The 23248-nt window shown below is 34.8% G+C and overlaps 1 protein-coding gene across 1 annotated transcript; it reads right to left on the minus strand.

Moving 5' to 3' along the window:
- Positions 1-704: 704 nt before the first annotated feature.
- Positions 705-17026, minus strand: LOC124357686 (ATP-dependent RNA helicase Ddx1). Its single transcript, XM_046809674.1, has 7 exons — positions 16792-17026; positions 15465-15651; positions 13568-13708; positions 13140-13310; positions 9637-9854; positions 8494-8614; positions 705-1034 (listed from the first exon to the last, which is right to left on the minus strand). Exons 1-7 carry the CDS (start codon positions 16999-17001, stop codon positions 913-915), a joined length of 1170 nt encoding a protein of 389 aa, XP_046665630.1. The 5' UTR covers positions 17002-17026; the 3' UTR covers positions 705-912.
- Between the last annotated feature and the right edge of the window lie 6222 nt (positions 17027-23248).

A 23248-nucleotide genomic window follows, 5' to 3' on the forward strand; every position in this document is an offset into this window, starting at 1 on the left:
AAATAATCTTCATATTGGTTCAGGTTGATCATCCTCGCACAAACCGTGAATCTGCAAACCAGTGAATCTGAACACAGGAAATAATTACGTCTTCTACACTTATATTTGCAAAATTGCATTTGTAATCAGTGTCTAATAACAAAGCAACAACAGAATTCTGCAGCTCACAACTAAACAAAAGCAAACAACATACCTAACCTCCCATTTATCAGCTGACAAATGTTTTTCTTAATGATGTCAATTTTGATTTTGCATGGCTTGATTGGTTAATTTTATTGTTAGTATTAATGTATTAGCCTTATAAATTTGGCTTTTTATGGAAGAAAATGGAAATATATTATTGTATCAATATATCATCGTCTCATATACTAAGTGGCATAACTGCCGTAATTTGTAAATAAATGTGATGAATGGCCATAAAAATAATCCATTTGGAATTGTGAAGGTACAAAAAATCTTCTGGTGATTGTGACAAGTATTTTGAGGTTTATTACCTGGTAAGCGTAGCAGTTGATGCTGCCTGATTTATGCAGCAGTTCCAAATCAGACGACAAAGATAGAAACACTATTTGTTCAACAACTGTGGGAATAGTCAAATAACAAAACTATTTTGATTCTTTGTTTGAAATTTGGTTTTTGCAATGGAAGGATTGTGAAGGAAACAGGATTTTACTGGACATTTACCAGCAATCAGTGATACAATATTTTGATGTTGTAAGCAATAAATTTATTTTTTTGAATTTTTAACTGATTAATAGCATAAATTAAAGAAATACATAAAGTTATCTGATAGCTTTAAAAATCTAAATAAATGGCTTACAATAGGTTGTGTTCTTAGTGACCATTTTGACATAAAACAAAATAACAAAAAATATATGAATCATATCATATATGAATTAACATACACCAGACTTATACGGTTCTAACTTTTTTGAAATGGCGATTCAGATACACAATCTGAGCTTTGCTCTCAAGTTGTGCAAGTTCTTGAACAGTTGGAGCCATTTGAGCAACGTGATTCTCATATCCAGACCCTGAAACACAATAATAGTTTATTTAGAATATGTTAACTTGAGATATCCCTGTTCTTTGTAGGGAGGAATTCTAGTCATATTTGATAGTTGGAACCAGCTGGAAAGGTAATTTACAATGTTGATTTAGTAAATTTAGTTGCTTGAGAGAGTGGATTACTTTTTTAGATCCAAGTTGTCCTTGAACCATTTTATATCAGCTTCTGTTAATTCTGGAGCACTTCCCTCCACTAACTCATTCATCCAGCATCTATTTATTTCTGTTGCATCAAAATATTACAGAGATACTTTCAAACTTAACCCTGAGGATTCCAAATATCTGACATTTGGATTCTCAAATGTAACTTCCTTAGTTTGATAATCCACACAATTATCAAACATCTTCAACTTGATATTATTCTCGACTGTATCAGTTACTATTAAAGATTATAAAAAAAAAAAAAAAAAAAAAAAAAAAAAAAAAAAAAAAAAAAAAAAAAAAAGAGCTGCTCCACAGTCAATGCAAGTTTTACATGTTTTTTCCCACCATGATCAACTTGAGCCGGGGCTCAGTTTGGACATTTTTGTCTATTATTTTTCCCACCTCGGCCACTTTTGTCTGTCGGTGGGGGAGTGACCGTATTGATTATTTTCTGCCTGGATGGACTGTTTAGTCGAGGTCAGGTAGTTGACCTTGACTGTTTACTGACCAGCTGTTTACCGGCAGCGGCTACTGTTCGGAGCGGTCGGACACGTTCGGCAGAAGCGACTTGATTCTCTGCTCGTCCTGATGCCCATGGCTGGCTAATTCTACGACTTTCGGCAGGGTCCCCGTGAGTGCCGTCAACAGACTGGTGCGGCGAGTCTGCCCAATGGTAACAACACTGGTAAACCAACATTGAATGCCCGCGCCCTGCCAGCGCTACTGTAACGTCCTCCAACTGAACTGACTGTGCTTCAATTCCTATCGAACAAGGTTGGAGCTAAAATGTTTTTCTTTCTTCTTTTACTGGACTTGAGAGGATCGGGTTTTATGGAGCGCTGCCAGATATTATATCTGGAGGAGGGCCAGTGTTAATATTAACTAGTAGTCTATTTATTTAGTTTAGTGACATGATCTGAAGGGGAGGATTTCATATTTAATTCGGATTCGTGGAGGCAACTAAGCCCCCGCCTCCTTCGAAAATCGGCTTTAAATATTTTTTTTTAATTTTCGGCTACAAACTTGAAACCAAATTACCTTTTAAAAATAGTGGGCCGAGAAATTCTACTACCTTTTCCCTCCCCTCAGTTCATAATAATTACCAGTTAAAAATTTTTCCTACATGCCGTACCTGAAATTATGTTATTTATATACCAAATTTCTATTTATTATGTTATTTACGAGGGTCGTCCATAAAGTAACCGCCGTTTGGGCGTGGCGTGATAAGTAGTGGGAGTAGCGCCGCCATTCTCACATCGGTGTGTGCACAGCCGTTCAGTACGCTTCTAGCTGTGCAAGGGAGAGCATCGTGCGATCGCGCGTTCTCTTGTTACAACGTAAAAACATGAGCGCTATGATAGAAAATCCCGCCAAGTGTGAAATACGTGATGTAATAAGATTTCTGTGGTCGAAAATTTACACAGCAGCTGAAATTCATCGTGAATTGAGTGCGGTGTATGGCCCAAACATTATGAGGGAAGGTGTAGTCCATCAATGGGTTTGTTTTTTAAAAAATGGAAGAACGAACGTTCACGATGAAGACCGGAGTGGTAGGCCATCTCTCGTCAGTGATGACTGGGTAAACAAAGTGGATGAGAAAATTCGCAAGAACCAGTCGCTTCACAATCTCGGAACTTTCGGATCATTTTCCTGAAACCTTTTACTGTGAAACCTTAAAATGGCTACGACGAGCGATTCAAAACAAGCGTCATGGTCTTCTGACATCTGGTGTTGTGTTCGTCCATGACAACGCCCGCCTTCATACAGCTCAAAGAACAACAGAACTTTTGGAAAAGTTCAAATGAGACATTTTTGACCCACCGCCCCTACAGCCGGACCTGGTTCCCAGTGATTTCTATCTTTTCCCGCACATGAAGCGGTGGCTTGCATCTCAGAGGTTTGCGAGTGATGAAGAGCTTCAAAACGCTGTGACAGGTTAGCTACGTTCTCAGGCGGCAGATTTTTTAAAAGACAGAATTTCAAAAAACTGTTAAAAGATATGATAAGTGCTTGAATTTGTATGGTGAATATGTAGAAAAGTAGAGAAAAGCTGTAGTTTTAACATTTATATAATAAACTTTTTGTATCTCAACTGGTTTATTTTTTATTTCAAAACGGAGGTTACTTTGTGGACGACCCTCGTATATACCAAATTTCTATTTATTATGTTATTGTCAATTTGGAATTCTATCTATTTTTGTTATCTAGTTTGTAAGTTACGCGGTGCACCGTGGTGCTGCAGTTAATTGTATTTTGTATGAAAATGTTTGCCATCTAATTCATTATATCATGTACTGGAAATTTTGTCTCTCTTTGTCTCTCTTCCCACTAGTGGCATGTGGTTGTTTTTTTTTTTATGCTTTGCTCCGAGTTTGGGAGGGGCGCGCTTCCGAGACCTCCTGTCTATTTTCGCTAACTCGGGACAAACTTCAGCAATATCTTTAACCCGCGATCGCTCCCGTGGTGAGAAAAAACTTCACCAAAGTACATTTTTTTTAATTACACAATGTTCGTTTCCATCATTCAGTTAATCTAAATAGGTTATATACGAAAACAGACAAACGCCATTACACGGCGGTTGCCGCAGGGGGGGTGAGCAGTAGAGGGGGGAAGACAGCGCCGCGCCCTTCCAGTCTCAATCTCACCACGCGAGCAACCGCGTGACTGCTCAGAGGAAGTTTTTTCTCACCACGCGACTAACAGCGAACCTGTTCAGTGCAAGAATTGTTTTACAGCTGTTTTATAATTTTGTGTGTTTACCAGCTGTTCATGTTTTGTTGTTAATATTTTATTGTTTTACTTGTGTTTATGCAGTATATGAGTATCTAGACTAAATGTAAATAATAGTATTGTGAATTCAACTGTAATGGCGCGTTTTCAAGAAGAAGACATTGCCAATTGGCTCTTAGAAGAGGAAAACTTTGATGCTAGTGGAATAGTGTCAGACTCACATTGTGCAAGTGAACACAGTGATCACAATTCAAATTCTGAACAAAGTGGCGCTGATTCGGACAATGGTGAGCCCATAGCTGATTTTTCTGAACATCCACAAGCAACAAATAATGAGGTACGTGGTGTTTTTTATAAAGGCAAGAATGGTACAATGTGGGAAGCTCACAAGCCAAAACAGACCAGAACACCTGCACAAAATATTGTGCAAAAACTTCCTTCTATAAAACGTCCATATCAAGAGAAATCAAACATTGTAGATTGCTGGAAGGTTTTTATTACAGACAATATTATTGATAAAATCATTTTAGGCACAAATCAGAAGTTAGATGTAATGAGGAGGAATTATTCCCGGGGGGAAAAGGATTGTCCTCCTACTAATAGAGACGAAATTCTTTCCTTTTTTTGGATTGCTATATTTGATTGGCATGAAGAAAGGAAACCATCAGAGCACAGACGAACTTTGGGGAACAGACGGTACTGCTCAAGACATATTCGCATGTACAATGTCTCAAAGGAGATTTTGTACTCTTGTTCAGGGAATTAGATTTGATGACAAAGCAAGTAGAGCTTACAGAAAGGCAAGAGATAATTTAGCTCCCATAAGGGAAATATTTGAAGAGTTTGTGAGGCAACGCCAGGCCTCATATAATGTTGGAGCATTTGCAACAATAGATGAAATATTAGAGCCATTCAGAGGTCGTTGCCGTTTTCGGCAGTCATTGCTAATAAGCCAGCCAAATACGGCATTAAGATCTACGCAGTTACTGACTCGAAGACTTTTTATACAGTTAACATGGAAATATATCCAGCTAAACAGCCGGACGGTCCATTCAAGATCGATAATGATGTGTCTGCTGCCGTAAAAAGAGTTTCTGAATTGTCACATTAGGTCATGGTTGATAAATTGAGTTTGCATTTCGATCGCCATCGTTCTCAGGAAAGTGAAACCACTGAATGCCTAACTCATCCGTACACAACGCATCCGTACAAATAGAAAAATTAATAAAATGACCTTATCATTAATAAAACTAATTCCTTCCATACTAACTGAATCACATTCAAAATAGAAAATAAAAGCAAACTTTCAGTAGCAACTTCAAAAACACAACTGAAAAAAACCAGAAAGCGATAACAATTAATTTGTTTCTAAAGTCCAGGTAAAACCTCACCCACTATTATGAGCTTTCATGATAGTTCCTTAGTTGACCGTCAGAGTGTAGTAGCAATTAAAACAGCACTACTATGGATTTGCAGCAGTTTAAATAAATACTACTAGAGGCCAATGAGCATCATGTTACAGCTGTCACGCATCTTGTAGCGAAGCAGATGTTTGGAACGTGATAACACGAGCTTGGCAGTAGAACACAAAGTATAATGTTCAACATGTGTGTTAACATGGTGACAAATATGTTAACAATAAGCAGTTTTCTTAATAATATTGTGCATTTAATTACATTTACACTATAAATGATGAAGATACAAATTGAAAGTACAAGCGTTATTGGAAGTACGTCCGGAGTTATTGGAATATGTAAAAACGCTTATTTTGCCCTAACTTTAACTGCCTATATAAAAAAAAAATGAGTGGATGTAAGAATGTTAAATTTGGTATATTTCCTAAAATACATGGAAGGATTACAAATTTAAAGTTTCTTCAAAATCTGAGTTGGTGCATGACATTGCCTAGATGATTTGACGAGGAATGAATGGCCGTCAGCTAACATACATGAATGTAAAATTAAGTTTTAGGGGATTACACAGCAGTTTAAAATGTCCCTATGTATTTATTGTGGTACTTTTTCTGGCTTTATACATCCAAAACTGCACCATTGCACAAAATTGTAAGTACAAGGTCTGTTCAAAAAGTATCCGACCGCCAACCAGTAGGCGGCCACGGCGTAACCGACCGGCTCGAACCAGTTATTGGAGGGGAGGGGCGAGCCTAATCCTTCCCATATTAAGCATTGAATACGATTCGGTCATTCAGTGAGTCACAGTGCTCTGTTCTGTACAGTACTGCTGTGTGTGTGCGTCGCATTTCAATATGACTGAATGTGTTGAGCAGCGCATTTGCATTAAATTTTGCCAAAAACTTGGCCATTCAGCATCAGAGACGATTACTATGATACGGAAAGTTTATGGTGACGTGTCTATGGGTGATGCACAAATAAAAGAGTGGTTTAGGCGGTTTAAAAATGGCCGCATATCAGTGGAGAGTGATGACCGATCTGGCAGGCCTTCAACGGCCAGAAACGCTGAAAATGTTGAACGTGTTCGTTCAGCAATTAATGAAAACCGTCGACTGACTGTCCGAGAGCTGGAAGAAGATTTAGGAATATCAAAATCGTCAGTTTGTAACATTTTACACGAAGATTTAAAAATGAACCGTGTTTCGGCAAAATTTGTTCCTCGGCTGCTGACAGAAGACCAAAAGAACTGTCGATTTGAAATCGCACAGGACAATCTGGATTTGATAAAAAGTGACCCAGGGCTATTTAAAAAAGTTATTACTGATGATGAGTCATGGGTTTATGGCTACGACCCTGAAACAAAGGCTCAATCTTCACAGTGGAAAACTCGTGAAGAGCAACGGCCGAAAAAAGCAAGACAATGCTGACAGTTTTTTTTACCAGGATGGCCAGTTTTTTTACCAGTTCATCACGAATATGCTTCAAGAGGCCAGACAGTGAATAATGAGTATTATCTTGAGATCCTAAGGCGGCTACAAGATGCAGTGTGAAGGAAACGACCTGAACTGTGGACATTCCTCAAATCTTATTCAGCGTTTTTTGGTCAAACACGACATCAACCAACTACGACAGCCTCTCTACAGTCCTGATATAGCTCCTTGTGACTTCTGCCTATTTCCGAAATTAAAAATTCCTTTGAAAGGAAAAAGATTTGACGATGTTGAACAAATAAAACAAAATCCGACAAAGGGCCTGTTAGCCATTCTGCAAAATGAATTTAAGGAGTGTTTCCGGAAGTGGGAGGAGCGTTGGAATAAGGTAGTGGCTTGTGGAGGGGAGTACTTTGAAGGGAACCAGATTGCCGCAGAATAACGTCAGTTCATGCCAGACGACAAGGTCGGATACTTTTTGGACACACCTCGTATATACAATCCATATCTTTTTATTAACAAGACCAATTTTCCAAAATTGGTAAAAACTGTGATTTATTCTATTATTAACCCTTAAAGTGCAATACATATACATATGTACCATCAGAATCCATTAGAAATCCAAAGCGTTTTGTTTTTACCTAGTTTCTTCCCTTTAACTGCATTAATGAACTTGCCTGCACCGTTCAGTGTCATACTGCATAATCTCATCAATTAGGATTTGACATGCTTTGCTGCAGTTTGTTAGTCTATTTAGCTCCAATGATAGTTGCTCATAAGTTTTATTTTTATTTAAACTTAACATTTGTATTTTTCCTGACTCATTTTGTTGGTGGTGGATTATTATTGAAATATTATTTTCATATTTTGTTCTCATGAGCATACTTTTAGTGCTAAGTAAGTTCCAAAAATGATTTGAAAATGTAATGATAGTGAAAAATCTGACGATGGATGATGTAGTACATCATTTGGAATATGACATATACAACAGTGATGATACAGATTTAGATCCAGATTAGAACTCTGATAAAGACCAAGAGTGAAAGGTGTCAGGCATGCTCTATAACCTTGAAAAGTGTAGGTATAGGATGTTATTGTTGCCTGAGTGATTTTACAATGCTCCACAACGTTATTAGTATTAATTTTATTTTGACTCTAGGTACATAGTGTTAAATTTTTAAAATGTAAAACTTGCATAAAAGTTCCATTCTAATATACTCAACTTTCGCGATATATTTTTTGGTCTATTAACACTCACTTATTTTTAAATAAATACTTTATTGACATGAATTAAATTTGTTCAACTTGTGGCTGTGCAAGCTTATCAATTTAATTTTCTTCTTATAATTTATTTAAACACAGGGAAATTTGTCTGTTATATTATTTATAGAAATGTACATTAATTCACTTTGATTTCACCACCAAGAAATAATTTCTAAAACAATTTTAACTTTTTATACTTGCTTATACAATAATAGCAGGTGTTTCTATCTACGCAAAAAGCCAGTTAGGAAAAGAGAACAATGCAGGGCCAAAGCCGGGGTCAATGGAAGTAGATCCCTCCACTTTCAGTCTAACTACTACGTTTACATTTTAATATCTCGGGATAATGGCGCTGTATACAAGCCAAATTTTCTTTGGCACTTTAAGAAGAAACATTAAAAAATCAGTCAAAAGGCATTTTTACAAAACAAGTATAAAATACTCACCAGCATTCAATTTCTTCTGTCCATAAGTAACTTTCCCATCAAACTCATTCACTGGAATATTAATATCAGGGTCAACTTGTTGGATTGTTACATTGAGGTGATCTTCTATGTCAGCCAGATACTAAAACAACAATGAATGATAAAACTATACATTTTTATTACATGTTTTTTTTATATTTTTAATTATATGTTTCTACTACATTTTTACAATTGTTTTTGCTACTGTATTTTTACTATTTGTTCTATAACCACACGAACTTTCTTCTAAAATGTTGAGTACCGTACATAAAAAACCAAAGAAACTCTATGATTAGAACTAGGACAGCATTAAGCAAAAATTAATTAGTTACATTATGATATTTTATAATTTAACATTTTTTTATAGATTCTGTACACATGTAAATAATTCAAAATAACCATTATTTTCCCTTTTTAAAGGATTTGTTATTAAAGTTTTACTATATATGTTATGTGGGACACGGGCTGTTTTTCTTAAATACAGAATTTTTCCCTTTTACTTCATATTTCGACTATATTATGAAATTGAAATTATAGGGTAGAAATACTGATCAGTATCAACTTAACAAATGCTTTGTATCTATACAAGAAACTAACAAACCCTAAGATCCCCATCACTGCATTCAAAGGGGAGATTATCAAAGAGCTCATAAGGATAGGGAATGTTCCCGCTCCACCTGTTGCTGTCCGAAACAAGTGCTTCACAAGCTGGGGGAAATCAAGTTGCTGTACAGAAACTCCTCAAGTAAAATACAAGTATGTTTGGCGCAATCAGTAAAAATAGAATACAAATTGGATTGAAAACCAACTTGGATCTCTCATCGCAGTTTTTTTTTGAAAACTATTTCAACTAACTACATAAAGTTGTCTTAAAAAAGTATGGTTTTTATTTCAATCAGCAAACTATCCAGTTGCTCCGGAAGTTTGAATATTACTACAACCCTCTTAAATTAATTTAGCAGAATATGTATTGAAAAATATGTGAAGTAAGAAGACATTTTCAACAGCTTTCATCTGTTACAACTTTACCTTGACTATTATTGATAATTTAGTACTTATTAATACAATACCTATAAACTTTTAATAAACTCAAATGACATTTTTCTCTTCCCCTATTGTACACACCTGCTTCTCATTGTACCAAATGCAGCAGCCACCATGGTCAGTGAGTTTGGTATTCCAACAATTGCGGCCGCGAGAGGAGCACCATTCACCGTGGAACCACACCTTCTCTGGTACTGCAGCCACCAGCGAGACTGCCAGGCCCATGCGCTCAGCACGCCCCACACGCCCAATTCGGTGCACGTAGTTACTCTTCTCATCTGGGAGTGTCACGTTGATCACTGAAATTCATTGAACGTTATTACACATATGATTGGGTTAGTACTAAGTTAGGGTCTATTATACAATAATTATTAAAACTTTTGTGACTTACTGAAATAAGAAACAAATGTAAACTAAGAATACCACACAATATAAAAAAAGGGATTTTCAGAGTTTTAGAGAAATGGCTATATTAAAAAAAAAAAACAAGTTTTATTATCAACAAATAAGATTTTTTTACAGATTATAAAATTAGTTTGTAATATATACCTTTTACTTAAGAAATATATTTCCAGATATTTATAATAGTTATATGTATTTTTACATTCAAACAAATTTTAAACCACCCATAACTAAAACAAACAGAGTAGGTGTACACTACACCAAATGCCACTTAGCAGGCTTCACTGACGTTGCATGCAAAGTCTATAGCACATTTCATTCTCAAGATGTCCTGAATACAGATCAATAGACAGACAGACAATAATACAGAAAAGAAATTTTATATATCATCCCTGCAGAGAAATTGTGTCAACCTACTGAATTATAGGCTTCAATGACAATGAATGTAATCCAACAGGGCTGACAAACAATAATGTGATAGTATTCCATTATAATCTGCAGTTTTTTTTATTTAAACCAAAAAAATCAAACCTAAATTACTTTATTACATGAACATTAAGTACAGAAATATAGGCAAGCTTATAATACAGGTGTTGTAGTGTACAGGAATTCCTCCAGACTGCAGAATGGTTTCTTGATGAGAAAGTCTTGAAGCGATTTTTTCAGTGCATTTCCTGTTAGTATTTGAAGGTTTTCTGGCAGTTGATTTCGGAGTTTTTTCTCCACATAGAATGGGTTTCTTAAAAAAAAAGGCTAGTTCAGTGGCGGGGTAGACCACATCTGGAGTTGTGTCAAGTATTGTAGTCGTGAAAATTGTTGTAAGTGTCAAAATTGAGTCGGTTGAACTACTTCGTATACATTAAAGTGCTGGGACGGTTAGTATGCCCAGACTTTTATACGCTTCTCTGCAGGAGACGATTAAACCATATTTAATGTTGGATTTTACCAGAGCATAATAAGCATGCTTAAGCGGATGCTTGAGTACCTACTGATTTTAGATGCCTCTTGATATATATACCGGAAGATATTTTGTTTGAAATTATGTTCATATGATCGCTCCAGGACAGTGTATTATCAATAGTTAAGCCTAAAAATTGTGTACTTTCATAGACATTTTCACAGCTACACTGGACAATACCTGTCCTCTAAAAGAATTTTCTAAACAAAGCCATCAAGACCAAGTTTCAAAATCACTTAACATCCAGAGCTATTAAGCTTATAAAGAACTTCAAGGCTATGAAAGTGCCCATAAAAAAAAGGATTATGGAACTGAGGATTCTTAAGATAAGGGACAAATAAGATTTTTATTGCTATATCCGAAAGTAAATCAGAAACTATCTGGATCATTATCAACAGCAAGAGATTGTCCTCTAATGTATTCTATTTAGTACATGGCAGATGGAAGTTTCACAAGAAATTATTAGTGTTCTTGACAATGTAAGTGAACATTTAATATGTTTTTTTATGGTTGCAGCTGAGAAAATATTATGCAAGACTAACATCCAAAAGACAATTAATGCTCAGATGAATAATTCATTTCAAGGGGAAACTCTTATGTAATGGCAACTTGCATCACATGAAAAGGTCTTAAATACATGGTTTTCCCTAAAATCAACAACTTTTGATTCATGGTATCAACTCTAAAATGGTAAAATGTTGTAATAGTTAAAATTTTTAAAACCCTCACTGACATCATTAATAATTATCTGTTCTAGGAAAATTTTCTTTTTTTATCTCAATTCATCAAACATGTATCCTCTCCATAAATAAGAATGTAAGTGGGAGGTAATAAACAATAGGCCAACATCTTTAGTTCCAACTATTAGTAAAATTATTGAAAAAATTAGTATTGGTTAAGCTCAAACATAATTTAAACTTCAACAACATCTTACCTGCAAAACAACATGGGTTCTTATCTGGAAAATCAGCAACAAGTGCACTTACTGACCTAATTGAACAGATAATTAACAATCTTGAAGGAGAAAAAAACTGTTACAGGTGACCTCAGCAAAACCTTGGACTCTGGATCACAGTAATTCAGAAGATCAAATCCCTGGGATTTGAGGGAAGTGAACTGATTTTACTGCCATACTCTAGAATGCAGTATGGCCCCACTAAAACTCAATTATCTAGAAACCCAAACACCTGACAGAAAATCACTACTGAAAAACTGTTGAGGTTTCAAAGCTATTTTACAAGGAGGGAACAAATAGCTGAAATAAAACAAGTACAGAATGGAATTGAAAGAATTATAACGTGGAAACCACAAATGGGTCAAAAGAAGTGTCCCTAAGAGTTCTGTATTGGGCCCAGTTTTGTATGTATTCAAAACTACCTTCATGTATATTGATGATAGTCCTGTTAACTGGCAATAACTCCACTGAGCACTGAGCTCTTGGGCATTAACACCTACATCACGGTGAGCAAAGCACAGTAGTGTTGTGATAACAATGATCTTGTTTCTAACTCCTCCAAGACAAAGCTTTTAGCATAGAAAGGCTAAAAGATGAAATTACCGAGCCTCCAGATTTACAAATAGTTGAAGCAACCGAGCATCTGGATATAATATTGGATGAACATCTCTCCAATAACAGTAAATTTTTGCTCTTTTTGAATAAAATATTTTATTAATTTATCTCCCTACATAAAACCTAACATCTGCAAATTGATCCATCACACAATTGTCAATGTACAAACTTAAGACATAAAAATGTGAAATCATAGTCAAATATTACTTACACAACTACAACACTTCTTTACTTTGGTTATCCACCAATGCGTTTTAATGCACAATTATCAAAATAAAACTTGATGCAATCAATAATAACTTGTCACATAACTTCCTATGTATCGGAATTTCACCACCAAATTGTTAAATGGAAATAAAAAACCAATATTATTTTGTAAATGGGTACGATTATGTTTATAAGGTAACTTTTCATTGCCTTTAAATTGTATTTGAAATCTTTATATACCACGTGTTACCACTACAAGAGCAACTTAAACATCTGTACATGTACCATTAAACTTTGATCAAAATCAAATTACTAAATGTATTTGAAAATCTTTACATCATACATAACTGTAAAAATTTAACTATAATTCACCCTATTAACACAATCAATGAAATCTTACAAGTCAACTAGACATGACAATGGTTACATGTGTAAGACAAGACTCACTGAAAGGTAATCCGGAAATATCAAGGCCTCTGGCAGCCACATCGGTGCAGATAAGAAACTTGGCTTCTTGTCGTTTGAACTGCTCCAGGTTGGCTTTGCGCTCGTGAGGTTTGCGGTCACCATGCAGACACACACAAGAGTAGGGGTTACTGCGGTTGTTAGGTCCTCCACCTGTCCCACAAATACATAATCAATTCCATGACTACAATATCCATTGTGCATAATACTTCATTTGGCCTCTTGTATGTTTTAAGGAAACCAATTAATTATGACACAACTGAATTAAAAATAATACAGACACATCTTTAGATAAAAAAAAAACATGTACACTTATATCTATCTACCTGTCCATAACTGAAAAATACCGATTGACTGGTATTTAAAAATCATTATTTACACTACATAGATATTAAAAACTATTGACATACCGAGCTGATTAAAATATTTTTCAAGGTTGTCACAGTCCAGTTTGGTTCGGCAGAATATGATGGCTCGGTCCATCTTGTGTTTGTTAATGGCTCGCACGCAGTACTCTCCTTTCAACAGCTTCACTGCCTCTGACAAGGTTTCTGCAACAATCAAATTATATAACACTCTTTCATAAGAGCCAATAAGGTCTTTGGAAGAAGAAACAGATAATTTTACCACCAATTACAACTTACAAGATTCAAGATAGTCAAGTCTTGTACAAGAATACGGGATTGATTTTTTCCTCTCCTAGTCAGGTAGGATATTTTACGAAATGGGACTTCTTGAAAAGAAATATTTTTTTAAACTAATTTTTAGTTATCAATCAAAATTAATTTATAGAAGGTGTTCACAAAAGGGTGTCACAAACTTCTGTGAATTACAGTATTCATCATTTTGAACAATAAATGTTATCAGTCGAGAAATGTCTCGTTTAGCCCCTTGCCGCCATTTTGTATTTTGTATAAAAAATTATTATCTCTAAAACTTGTTAAGCTAAAGAACCAAATTTGGCAGATATGTTTAAATAGATAAGAGGAAAATTATTGTGTTATTTTCCTTTATATTACAAAAATGGAGTCTGCTGAAAATGTTTAAAGTCAAATAAGAAAAAATTCTGTATAGATATAAAAATTTACTATTCATCAGCTATTTGAACAATTTTGTTACAATTCCAACAGTACTTGTTGCAATCAAATTCATGAATGCTTAAGCGAGCACGACCACTTTAAAGGTACCCTTGTACAAGTTGGGAGCACCAACATTTTGTCTTTTAATATCTATCAGCGGTTTTACATAGGTTATAAAACTTTAACAAGATACCAACTATTTTGTAATTTTTATAACAATTCCAATAGTACTTTAAAAAAATTTCAACAGACGCCATTTTGTTAATATAAAAGAAAATAACACAATAATTTTTATTAATCTTTCTCTTATGTATTATGTTTAACTGGTTTTAGAGATAATTTTTTCATGAAAAATACATAATGGCGGCTAGCGGCTAAACAAGACATTTCTCGACCTGTGTTTACATGATATTTATTGTTTAAAATGATGAATACTATATCTCACAAAAGTTTGTGGCACCGTTTTCTGAACACCCTGTATATTGTGACACTAGGTTGCAAAGAACAAACAGAAACAAAAGCAATACATATCAAACTTAAAACACTTCAACTGATTATAGATAAACTCTATGAAGATTATTTATAATATTCCTACAAACAATAAGATTGAACTTTTGTATTAAGATTTGGTAAATAATAAATGTCCAGAAGAATTGAAGTTATTAACTTAGCATATCTGACATTATTAGACTATAAATATAAAATTGTCCTGTAAATTTACCACACATGTCTAATTTAGAAAATTAACAAAAGGGAAGTAGCTATCTTTCCTTAACATTTTTGCACTATTCCACCATAGCCTACATTGAAAATTGTTTTTGACAGTTCTATATTTCTATTATCATTCACTAAACTGCCCAATCTTTGGTGCTATATTTTTTGTCAAATATATCAATGAATAGCATGTACAAGCTAAAAACTTTGGCATTGTGGAGTTTTAAAGAATTAAAACACTGGCAAAAATTTTTTCCAATTTTATTTAAAAATTTTGAGAGGAATAGAATGTACACCTTTTTGGCCCATGTACAGAAACTCACTCCCATCCACCCATAATCAGGATGGATACCCGCAGTGTTATTGTCAGGCCTTACATTGTCGCTGTGGTGTACACCATCAGTCTGTACATGTTTCTGCAGATTGTGACAGTTGTCCTTCTGTGAGTCACTATAACCACCGATATGGTGTACCATCTTAAACACTGCCATCCACCCCTAATCTAGATACATACCTGCAGTGTTATTGCCAGGCCGCACATTGTCGCTGTGGTGTACGCCATCAGTCTGTACATGTTTCCGCAGATTGTGCCAGGAGTTGTCCTTCTGTGGATCCACCATAACCACAACATGGTGTACTGTCTCAGGTACTGCATCCTCCCCCTTCAGGTCAACCCAAGTCGGGAAATGCATCAGTCGTTCCTGTTAAACACAGTTATTGTCATTGTTTTTAGAGCAAGGCAGGTGGGTTTGGCTCAAAGTCACATCCGGTTAAGTTCGATTTTCTCCAGGGTCTGTATGTTTTATTAAAATAAGTACTTCTTGAGCACAGCACAATAATAATAACTTGTTAACCAAGTGAAATTCAGTCAATGTTCGTTTTCACACCATATGTGAGAAAATAGAGAATGAACATTAAAATATATATTACATTCCATATAAATTACAGTATTAGTGCCTCTCTCTTTCCTGTTATGAAGCAACCACAAACAAAGACAAAATATCAGTGACTTATAATATTTATTATGATCTTGTCTTGGTCTCAAGGTTTGAGTTATCTGTCTTGTTTGGTGGATACAATACAGTTTATTAAAATCTTATCAAGAAGGGATTAAATCCAAATTGGAATTCCGCATCAAAATTTTGGCATATACCAACACCCCACAAAAGTTGAGACCATTGGCCTTCTGTTTCATCCAGTCCCTGGAAATTCCTTCAATGTTAGTTGATGATTAAGTACCATCATACAGTGTAAAACTAGTTTATATATAGCACAGAATGACACAGCTGAGTTTAAGAGAATTTGGTCAGTAAAAAATGCTAATGATAAATAAAAACTAGACATGCTTTTTTGCGCAAATTGAGTTTTTAAATAAAATTCAATGTGAGTATATGCACACATAAGAAGAAAAAGGTGTAATATAATATTATTACAGTTATTGCACCCACCAGTGCGCAATTTGGATTATTGTAATCGGAAGAGGGTTAACTGTAACTGTTACCAAGATTTCAGTTAGATCAGTCTGGCTGTCTCTTATCTTTTCTAAACTGAAAAAGTATACTTTTATCATACTCAAAGAATATGACAGTGATATAGCTGTATTTTAAAAGTATGAAAAATGTATAAGTAATAAAAAAAACAATAGAGAAATCATATCAGTAAAGTAATTGTTCTTATAACTAATGAAAGAAATATGTATATGTAGACTACTTGGTTATATATTTTGTTGTAATATTTAAAATTTAAATTGATACAACTAACATTTAAAAATCATTTTAACCTTGCTATAGTTTGATAGTTTTCAACATTTCAAAAGAAAGGAAACCATGGAATAAACATACCGCCATCTTTTTTACTTCAAAAGCATGAAGTGTGGCCGAGCACACGATCATCTGTAGGCGTTTGCCATCAGACGTAATCTTAGGGATCTGCCGATGCAGACGATCAATGAGTTCAGTGTACCCTTGCTTGAGCAGCCCGTCCGCTTCATCCAGTACGAAGAAGCGACACTGAGTCAGCGACAGTTGACCTCCGGATATCAGGTCTTCCATGCGCCCGGGCGTGCCCACCACAATGTCCACCTTCCAACCCCCCCCCCACCCCCCCCCCCCCCCACCCCCCCCCCCCCCCACCCCCCCCCCCCCCCACCCCCCCCCCCCCCCACCCCCCCCCCCCCCCACCCCCCCCCATTCTAGTAGATGTTGATGAATGTAAAATTGGCAAAAGAAAATACAACCGTGGGAGATTAGTTGAAGGAATTTGGATGTTCCGATTAATAGAAACTGTACGTGAAGGGAATAGAAGAGAGCATTGATACAGACTCGAGATCTATTCTGACAACAAGAGAGACGTGGAAACTCTGATACCTTTGATATTAAAACATGTAAAACCAGAAACCGTAATAGTCACAGACTTGTGGAAATCTTACTTTCATTTAACTGTTCATGGATTTGTACATTTTACCGATCATGGATTTATACATTTTACCGATCATGGATTTGTACATTTTAACCGATCATGGATTTGTACATTTTACCGTAAACCATTCTGAAAATTTCATTGATCCATTGACCGGTTTGGGTGCAAATGCCCAAACTATTGAAAATTCTTGGCGAGTAGTAAAAAGAAGTTTAAGAAGTGGAATACCGACAGACTGTCTAGCGGACCATTTCTGTGAATTTTTGTACCACAGGGAAGTACGTCTGTCTGGAGAGAATCCTTTCATTCATTTTATAAAAACAGTTGTTCACTGTTATCAGGGAAAATAAATACTGTATTGTAAAGTTTATCTAATATGTTTATCTAACTGTTAAATTTGAAAGTTGTGTTATTTTTTTGGATACTGAATTATAAATTCTTGTTGCTTATCAGGGCAAGAAAATTCTGTATTGTAAAGATGATCTAATATGTTTTAAAAAGTGTTGTTGTTATGTTTTGCATTACTGTTAAATTTAAAAGTTATATCATTTTTTTTGTTAATGAATTAAAATTCTTGTTGCTTATCCGAGCAAAAGTAAAGTCTGTATTGTCAAGATTATGTAATAAGTTTAAAACGGTTTTATGTTAATGTTAAATTTAGTTTATTAAAAGTCGTACTATTCTTGAGGCTAATGAATTATAATTCTTGTTGCTTACAATTAACAATGATATCTAATTACAATGATATAATATCGAAGTTTATAATATATCGAAACATTCCATTAAAACAATTGAATGACGAGTGTAAGCCGCTTATTAAAGTCTACCCAAAAGTCATTATCGAACGATTCGGTATATTATCCAACTTCGATATTATATAATAATCATACAAGAATTAATATACATTACAACAAAAAACAAGTTAACAGTAGCATTAAAAATAACAAAACCAACTTTAACCTAGACCACATGTTAGAGATACTTTACAATACTTACAACTTGCCCAGATAGCTGTGAGCAACCACTTTAGTGAAATGGAGGAAAGATTCTTACCCGACAGTTGCACGTCTCTGAGGTATGAACAAGATGAACATAGATGGTATTTATCATATTAACGGCCGGAGTGGAAAAATACGAGTTTTGCGTTATTAACTTATTGGAATCGCCCTGTAGAACAAAAAAAAAATATAAGGTTTGATGGGGTGGAAATGAGAAATAACGAAGTTCTAGAACATAAAAAATTGAACAACTGTTCACGCGCGGAGTAATATTTCCATGTTGTACATCCACGTCGAGCGTCACATGACCTTTTGTGACATGATTCAACCTCGTGATGACGTCATCGGATGCGTCGCTATCTTTGCAAACGTAAATGAAAAATAATACTGAAATGAGCAGAATTTTGATCCAAATGAACAATGTTTTTCTTAATTTCGAGCTACAAATTAATTACTTGTTATCGAAATGAGACGAGTGCCTCCGGCCATCAGCGCTGATGTCAATAAAAGAAAAACAGGTACTTTGGGATTATACCGACCACACCAGTATGAAGAACACAAAAATATAAATTTATAGAAACAAACATGATAGAACGAAAAAACAACTCTTTAATTACAAACTTACAAGCATTTATAGGTATTGTTGTCGCTGTTATCTTATCTTTCTCGAGAATCCCGCTTACGGCAGGCCGAGCGGCATCACATGATTATTTACGTACAACTCACGGTACAATTCAATTTATATTTCTGATCAGCCCCTCTAGAATTTGATATTTTACTGATAGGTACTATCTCGAGGGATGTTTTTCTTTCGTTGACATCAGCGCGGCGCAGCACCACCGAAGCCCACACTGATGGCCGGAGGCACTCGCATTTTGGGTGACAGAGTGTGATCAAGAATAAAAACAAGTTTTGAGTGTTTTTTTTTTCAAGAAAGAGTTTAGTTTTTGATTGGTAATGTTTGTTTTTGTTGAATTTTTGTGTTTGAAGAAATGTAGAGGTAAAACACGGAAGTATAACAAAGCGACGCACCAGCTGAACGGGCGGCGAGACTCTGCAATCACGTTATCTACTAGACCGCTCGACTTTGACCTCTGTCTGAGGATGGGGAGGGGTTTGCGATAAGACAATTCCTGTTTTATATTGACGAAATATTGTTCTACGCTAATCTAGTAATCAGTAGAAACAAAATGTCAAATTACGATTCATGTCTGGGTGTGGTCGGTATAATCCCAAAGTACCGAAAAACATCCCTCGAGATAGTACCTATCAGTAAAATATCAAATTCTGGAGGGGCTGAAATGAAATATAAATTGAAATGTAATGCAAAGGCAATTATGTAAAGTGAAAAAACTTAATAAAACATGAAAAACTCTAATAGATGGATATTAACAGAGAACAGTTACCATTAAAGTGTGTTGGCGGATATAACTGAGCAGCAGCAACAAAAAAGTGAATTTTTTAAAATTGCAACATTTAAAACATTTTTTTTACTACTCTTTCTAATTTTCCTATTGGAACAAAACAACAAAATCTCCCGGTTTAAAAACAACACGCGACCGCACGACGAACAAATACACTCATTATTAAAAATTCCATATTCAATTAAAAAGGAAATAGGCCTAATTTTGTTTCGGTTAAAACGTAAACTCTTTACGTGCCCTACTAAACACTCTGACACACACAATTCACTAGGGTTGGCCGAACTAGCGGATGGTTGATTCATAATTGTAACGCACTCACTCAATCCAACCTACTGAACACGATATCTTGTGAAGCACTGACTCATGCCCCGGAGAACTCAGATAACAGATACGCTATCAGTCCCGGCCGCAGATAATAGCCTATTCAAGTAAACAGATTATCCAGACACAGCACACAAACTGAACATTAAAACATTAGAAACTTAACTACCGTACTTATGAATAAACCCCCTAAAATCATGTTATTTGTCATTTGTACCCCATAGTACTATATATATTTCTTGTTCAGGAGGGTGAGCAGAATAGGTTGATAATGTCAAATTCATGATTTGCCGCCTCGGCCTTTAATGTTATAATATCCGATATCATTATAATGTATCAATACCTGGCAGTCATATGTCAAGTTAAATAAATTGTAATTGTAATATTGAACTATTAATTTGATAGAAATAATTAATACATTCCTAAAAATAATGCAATAATGAGTGTAGGCCACTTATTAAACTTTACCCAGAATGATAACTGTTATTGAAAGTGTAGGCATGGCATATAAATGCAATAATAAATCAATTGAAAACCATCATTATTTGGAAGTCTGATTAATTTCACAATACATAGACACAGCATACATACACCGGTAAGCAGACACATGCACAACTTATTTAGAGTTAACCTACCTTCAAATGCCGTCATTCTTAAAAATTTGAGCCAAAGGTAGTTGATGTTTATGTAGACTTTTATTCTAAGTAAGTAAGAATTACGGCTACAAACCCGCTAAGTAGCGGTATAATGAAGCAAAAACTCTGTAATTACAATATAAATTCTTACTCGTACAAAATTATAGAAACTACAACTAGCAACTAACAGCAGCTGGTGCTGGTGCTGCAACCCTAAAAAAACGAATGAACTGTCATGTGTGTGTGAACACTTGGTGGTAACTGTGTCATGGACCACAGAAATGAAAGAAGAATAAAATTCTGCACAATTGAATAAATAAACAGTAAGATATAAAAAAATAACAGAAATCAAGAAGGCAAGAGTTAAAAAATATGTATTGTATATAATAACAAAAAGAATCAATATGCACTTGGTTAAAAGCCTTTCTTAACCTAAAATTCCTCGTTTGCCATTTAAGAAATTAAACATATATCTCAGTATTTGTAGAATATATCTTATCATAATTTAAACGTTAGTATTAGTTTACCTTTATTATATATAGATTTATTTATAGTTACAAAATATCTAACGAAAAACTGAAGCGTTCAATGATATGGTGTATAACACAAAATTAAAGTAAATTTTGTTGGCATGGAGACCCATAGTACTGATTCCCATAATGTCGAATCAGGAATATTTCTTTATCATCTAGAACGTGTAATCCAGAAGTCGATTGCTTTTCCTACGCCACTGTAAAATAATTGTGTAAAATGTTTGATGGGAAGTCCGCATAAATATTTTGATGTCTTATGAAAACCAACGATCAAATATTTCCATATCATTGAGACACGTATTTTTCCACAGGGCTGAAAAAGAACATAATAATAAAAACGTAAGACATGAAAATATAGATGAACTCGGAGTAAAATTATTTGTAAATGTTGTGTGCGTTCACTAGCTTGTTTGTGACCACAAATAGGGTAAAACCCTTTTACAGTCATTACTGTCCTTTAAGGGTACTTACTTTCTCTCTCTCCTACACTTCCACAGCTCTCAGGGCAGCTCCACAAAGGTAACTATATTTTAAATCAACTAAGGAATACAGTCGTTAGATGAACATTGTATATGTAGTCCTGGGTCTAATTCTGCGCGAGCTCTACAAAGCTTTTGTAAAACATAAAAATAAAGTAAAGCATTATTTCACTAGAATAAGGACAATACTTATGTCCACATATTATTTTAAATAAAGTGAAGATTGTAGTGTAGTGTAGTTACAGAAATGTGGAACATAAATGAAAAACAAAATCATTAAAAAATCAATGTATAGTTTTTTTAAAGTTTAGAAGTGCTTGAGCTCGTGTTAATCAGCATATAACCAATCGGACACAGTTCTAACAATCGCTACACTTATACCATGAGTATCCGTTGTTATAGTGCTATCGTAATAACAGAAGAAATACGTTCCCTTACTGAAAATAGGATACTCGAAAGGAAGATCATGTTAATACGGTTTAATACAGAAAAAGTTTATTAAACAACTATTTAAATCTCGCACAGGTTATCCGGACAGACTTGTGGTGTTGCCGTCTTGTCAGACTAGGCACGGCGCGGCGCGGCGGTGTAGTTTTGTTTTTGTTTTGTCTGACTGCAAACAATAGACAACAAAAACATACAATTTGCTTCTTCCTAACCTACTTTAATGCATCCTACTACCCTCGCATTCCCATTATTCTTTCTTAATTTTTTATGCGAGATTTGATAAATTTCAGTGTTTTTATGAACATCTCGATAAGGACGTTTTCTCTTGATTTAGTTCTTAAATTGGAGCTCACGTCTATAACTCCTATCCGAGTTTTACTATCTATTTCATTTTATATATTTATTTTTATAAAAGTAAGTAAAATACAAATTTTAAGTTATATCCCTTAAAATTACATTTTATTGTTAATATTTCCTTTTTCTTCTAGTTCAGATTTAGAGCGGTTTTAAATTGAAGTATAATACGTTTTATATTACAATTTTATCTTACTTATATTATACAACAGGAGCTGTAGGTATTTATAACTTATTATTTAAACAATACATTGAATATAGACATGTTGTTTTTTTATTTTATTTTATTTATTTTACATTTCAACGGACATCTTCATTTTTACAGTTTTGAACAATAATTAAACAATGAAAGTAAACAACTACAGTGACAAATAGAGCAATAACGATTAATACTCTATTTAAGTGACGAAACGGATATAAACTATGAATGACTATAACGTAATTAATTATTAGTGTACCGTGATTTGAACTATGGAAAACAACGAACAATAACAGCAATAAATTAGCACGAAACAATGAGAATAAAACCATGAATAAACAAGAATAGACAAGAATTAACAAGACACAATATATAAATAACAGCAATGAGAGACGTACAGGTAAAGTATAAGAACGAGTGTCTTCCCTCATTGTGCAACTACTAGGCAGATAACTCATGCAGACCGGCGATCCTCCTCTTGAGCACTGGT

The sequence above is a fragment of the Homalodisca vitripennis genome, chromosome 3 (assembly GCF_021130785.1).
Source record: "Homalodisca vitripennis isolate AUS2020 chromosome 3, UT_GWSS_2.1, whole genome shotgun sequence".
Classification (NCBI taxonomy): Eukaryota; Metazoa; Arthropoda; class Insecta; order Hemiptera; family Cicadellidae; genus Homalodisca; species Homalodisca vitripennis.

Bases quoted from the DNA above. Each gene is read 5' to 3' on its own strand.
- LOC124357686 (XM_046809674.1), bottom strand. From the start codon at position 17,001: ATGGAAGACCTGATATCCGGAGGTCAACTGTCGCTGACTCAGTGTCGC. The intron at 15,652-16,791 runs GTATGTTTATTC...TGTGTTTAACAG, and splicing joins TTGAAGTAAAAAAGATGGCG to GAACGACTGATGCATTTCCC. The intron at 13,709-15,464 runs GTATGTATCTAG...TGATTGTTGCAG, and splicing joins GCCTGGCAATAACACTGCAG to AAACCTTGTCAGAGGCAGTG.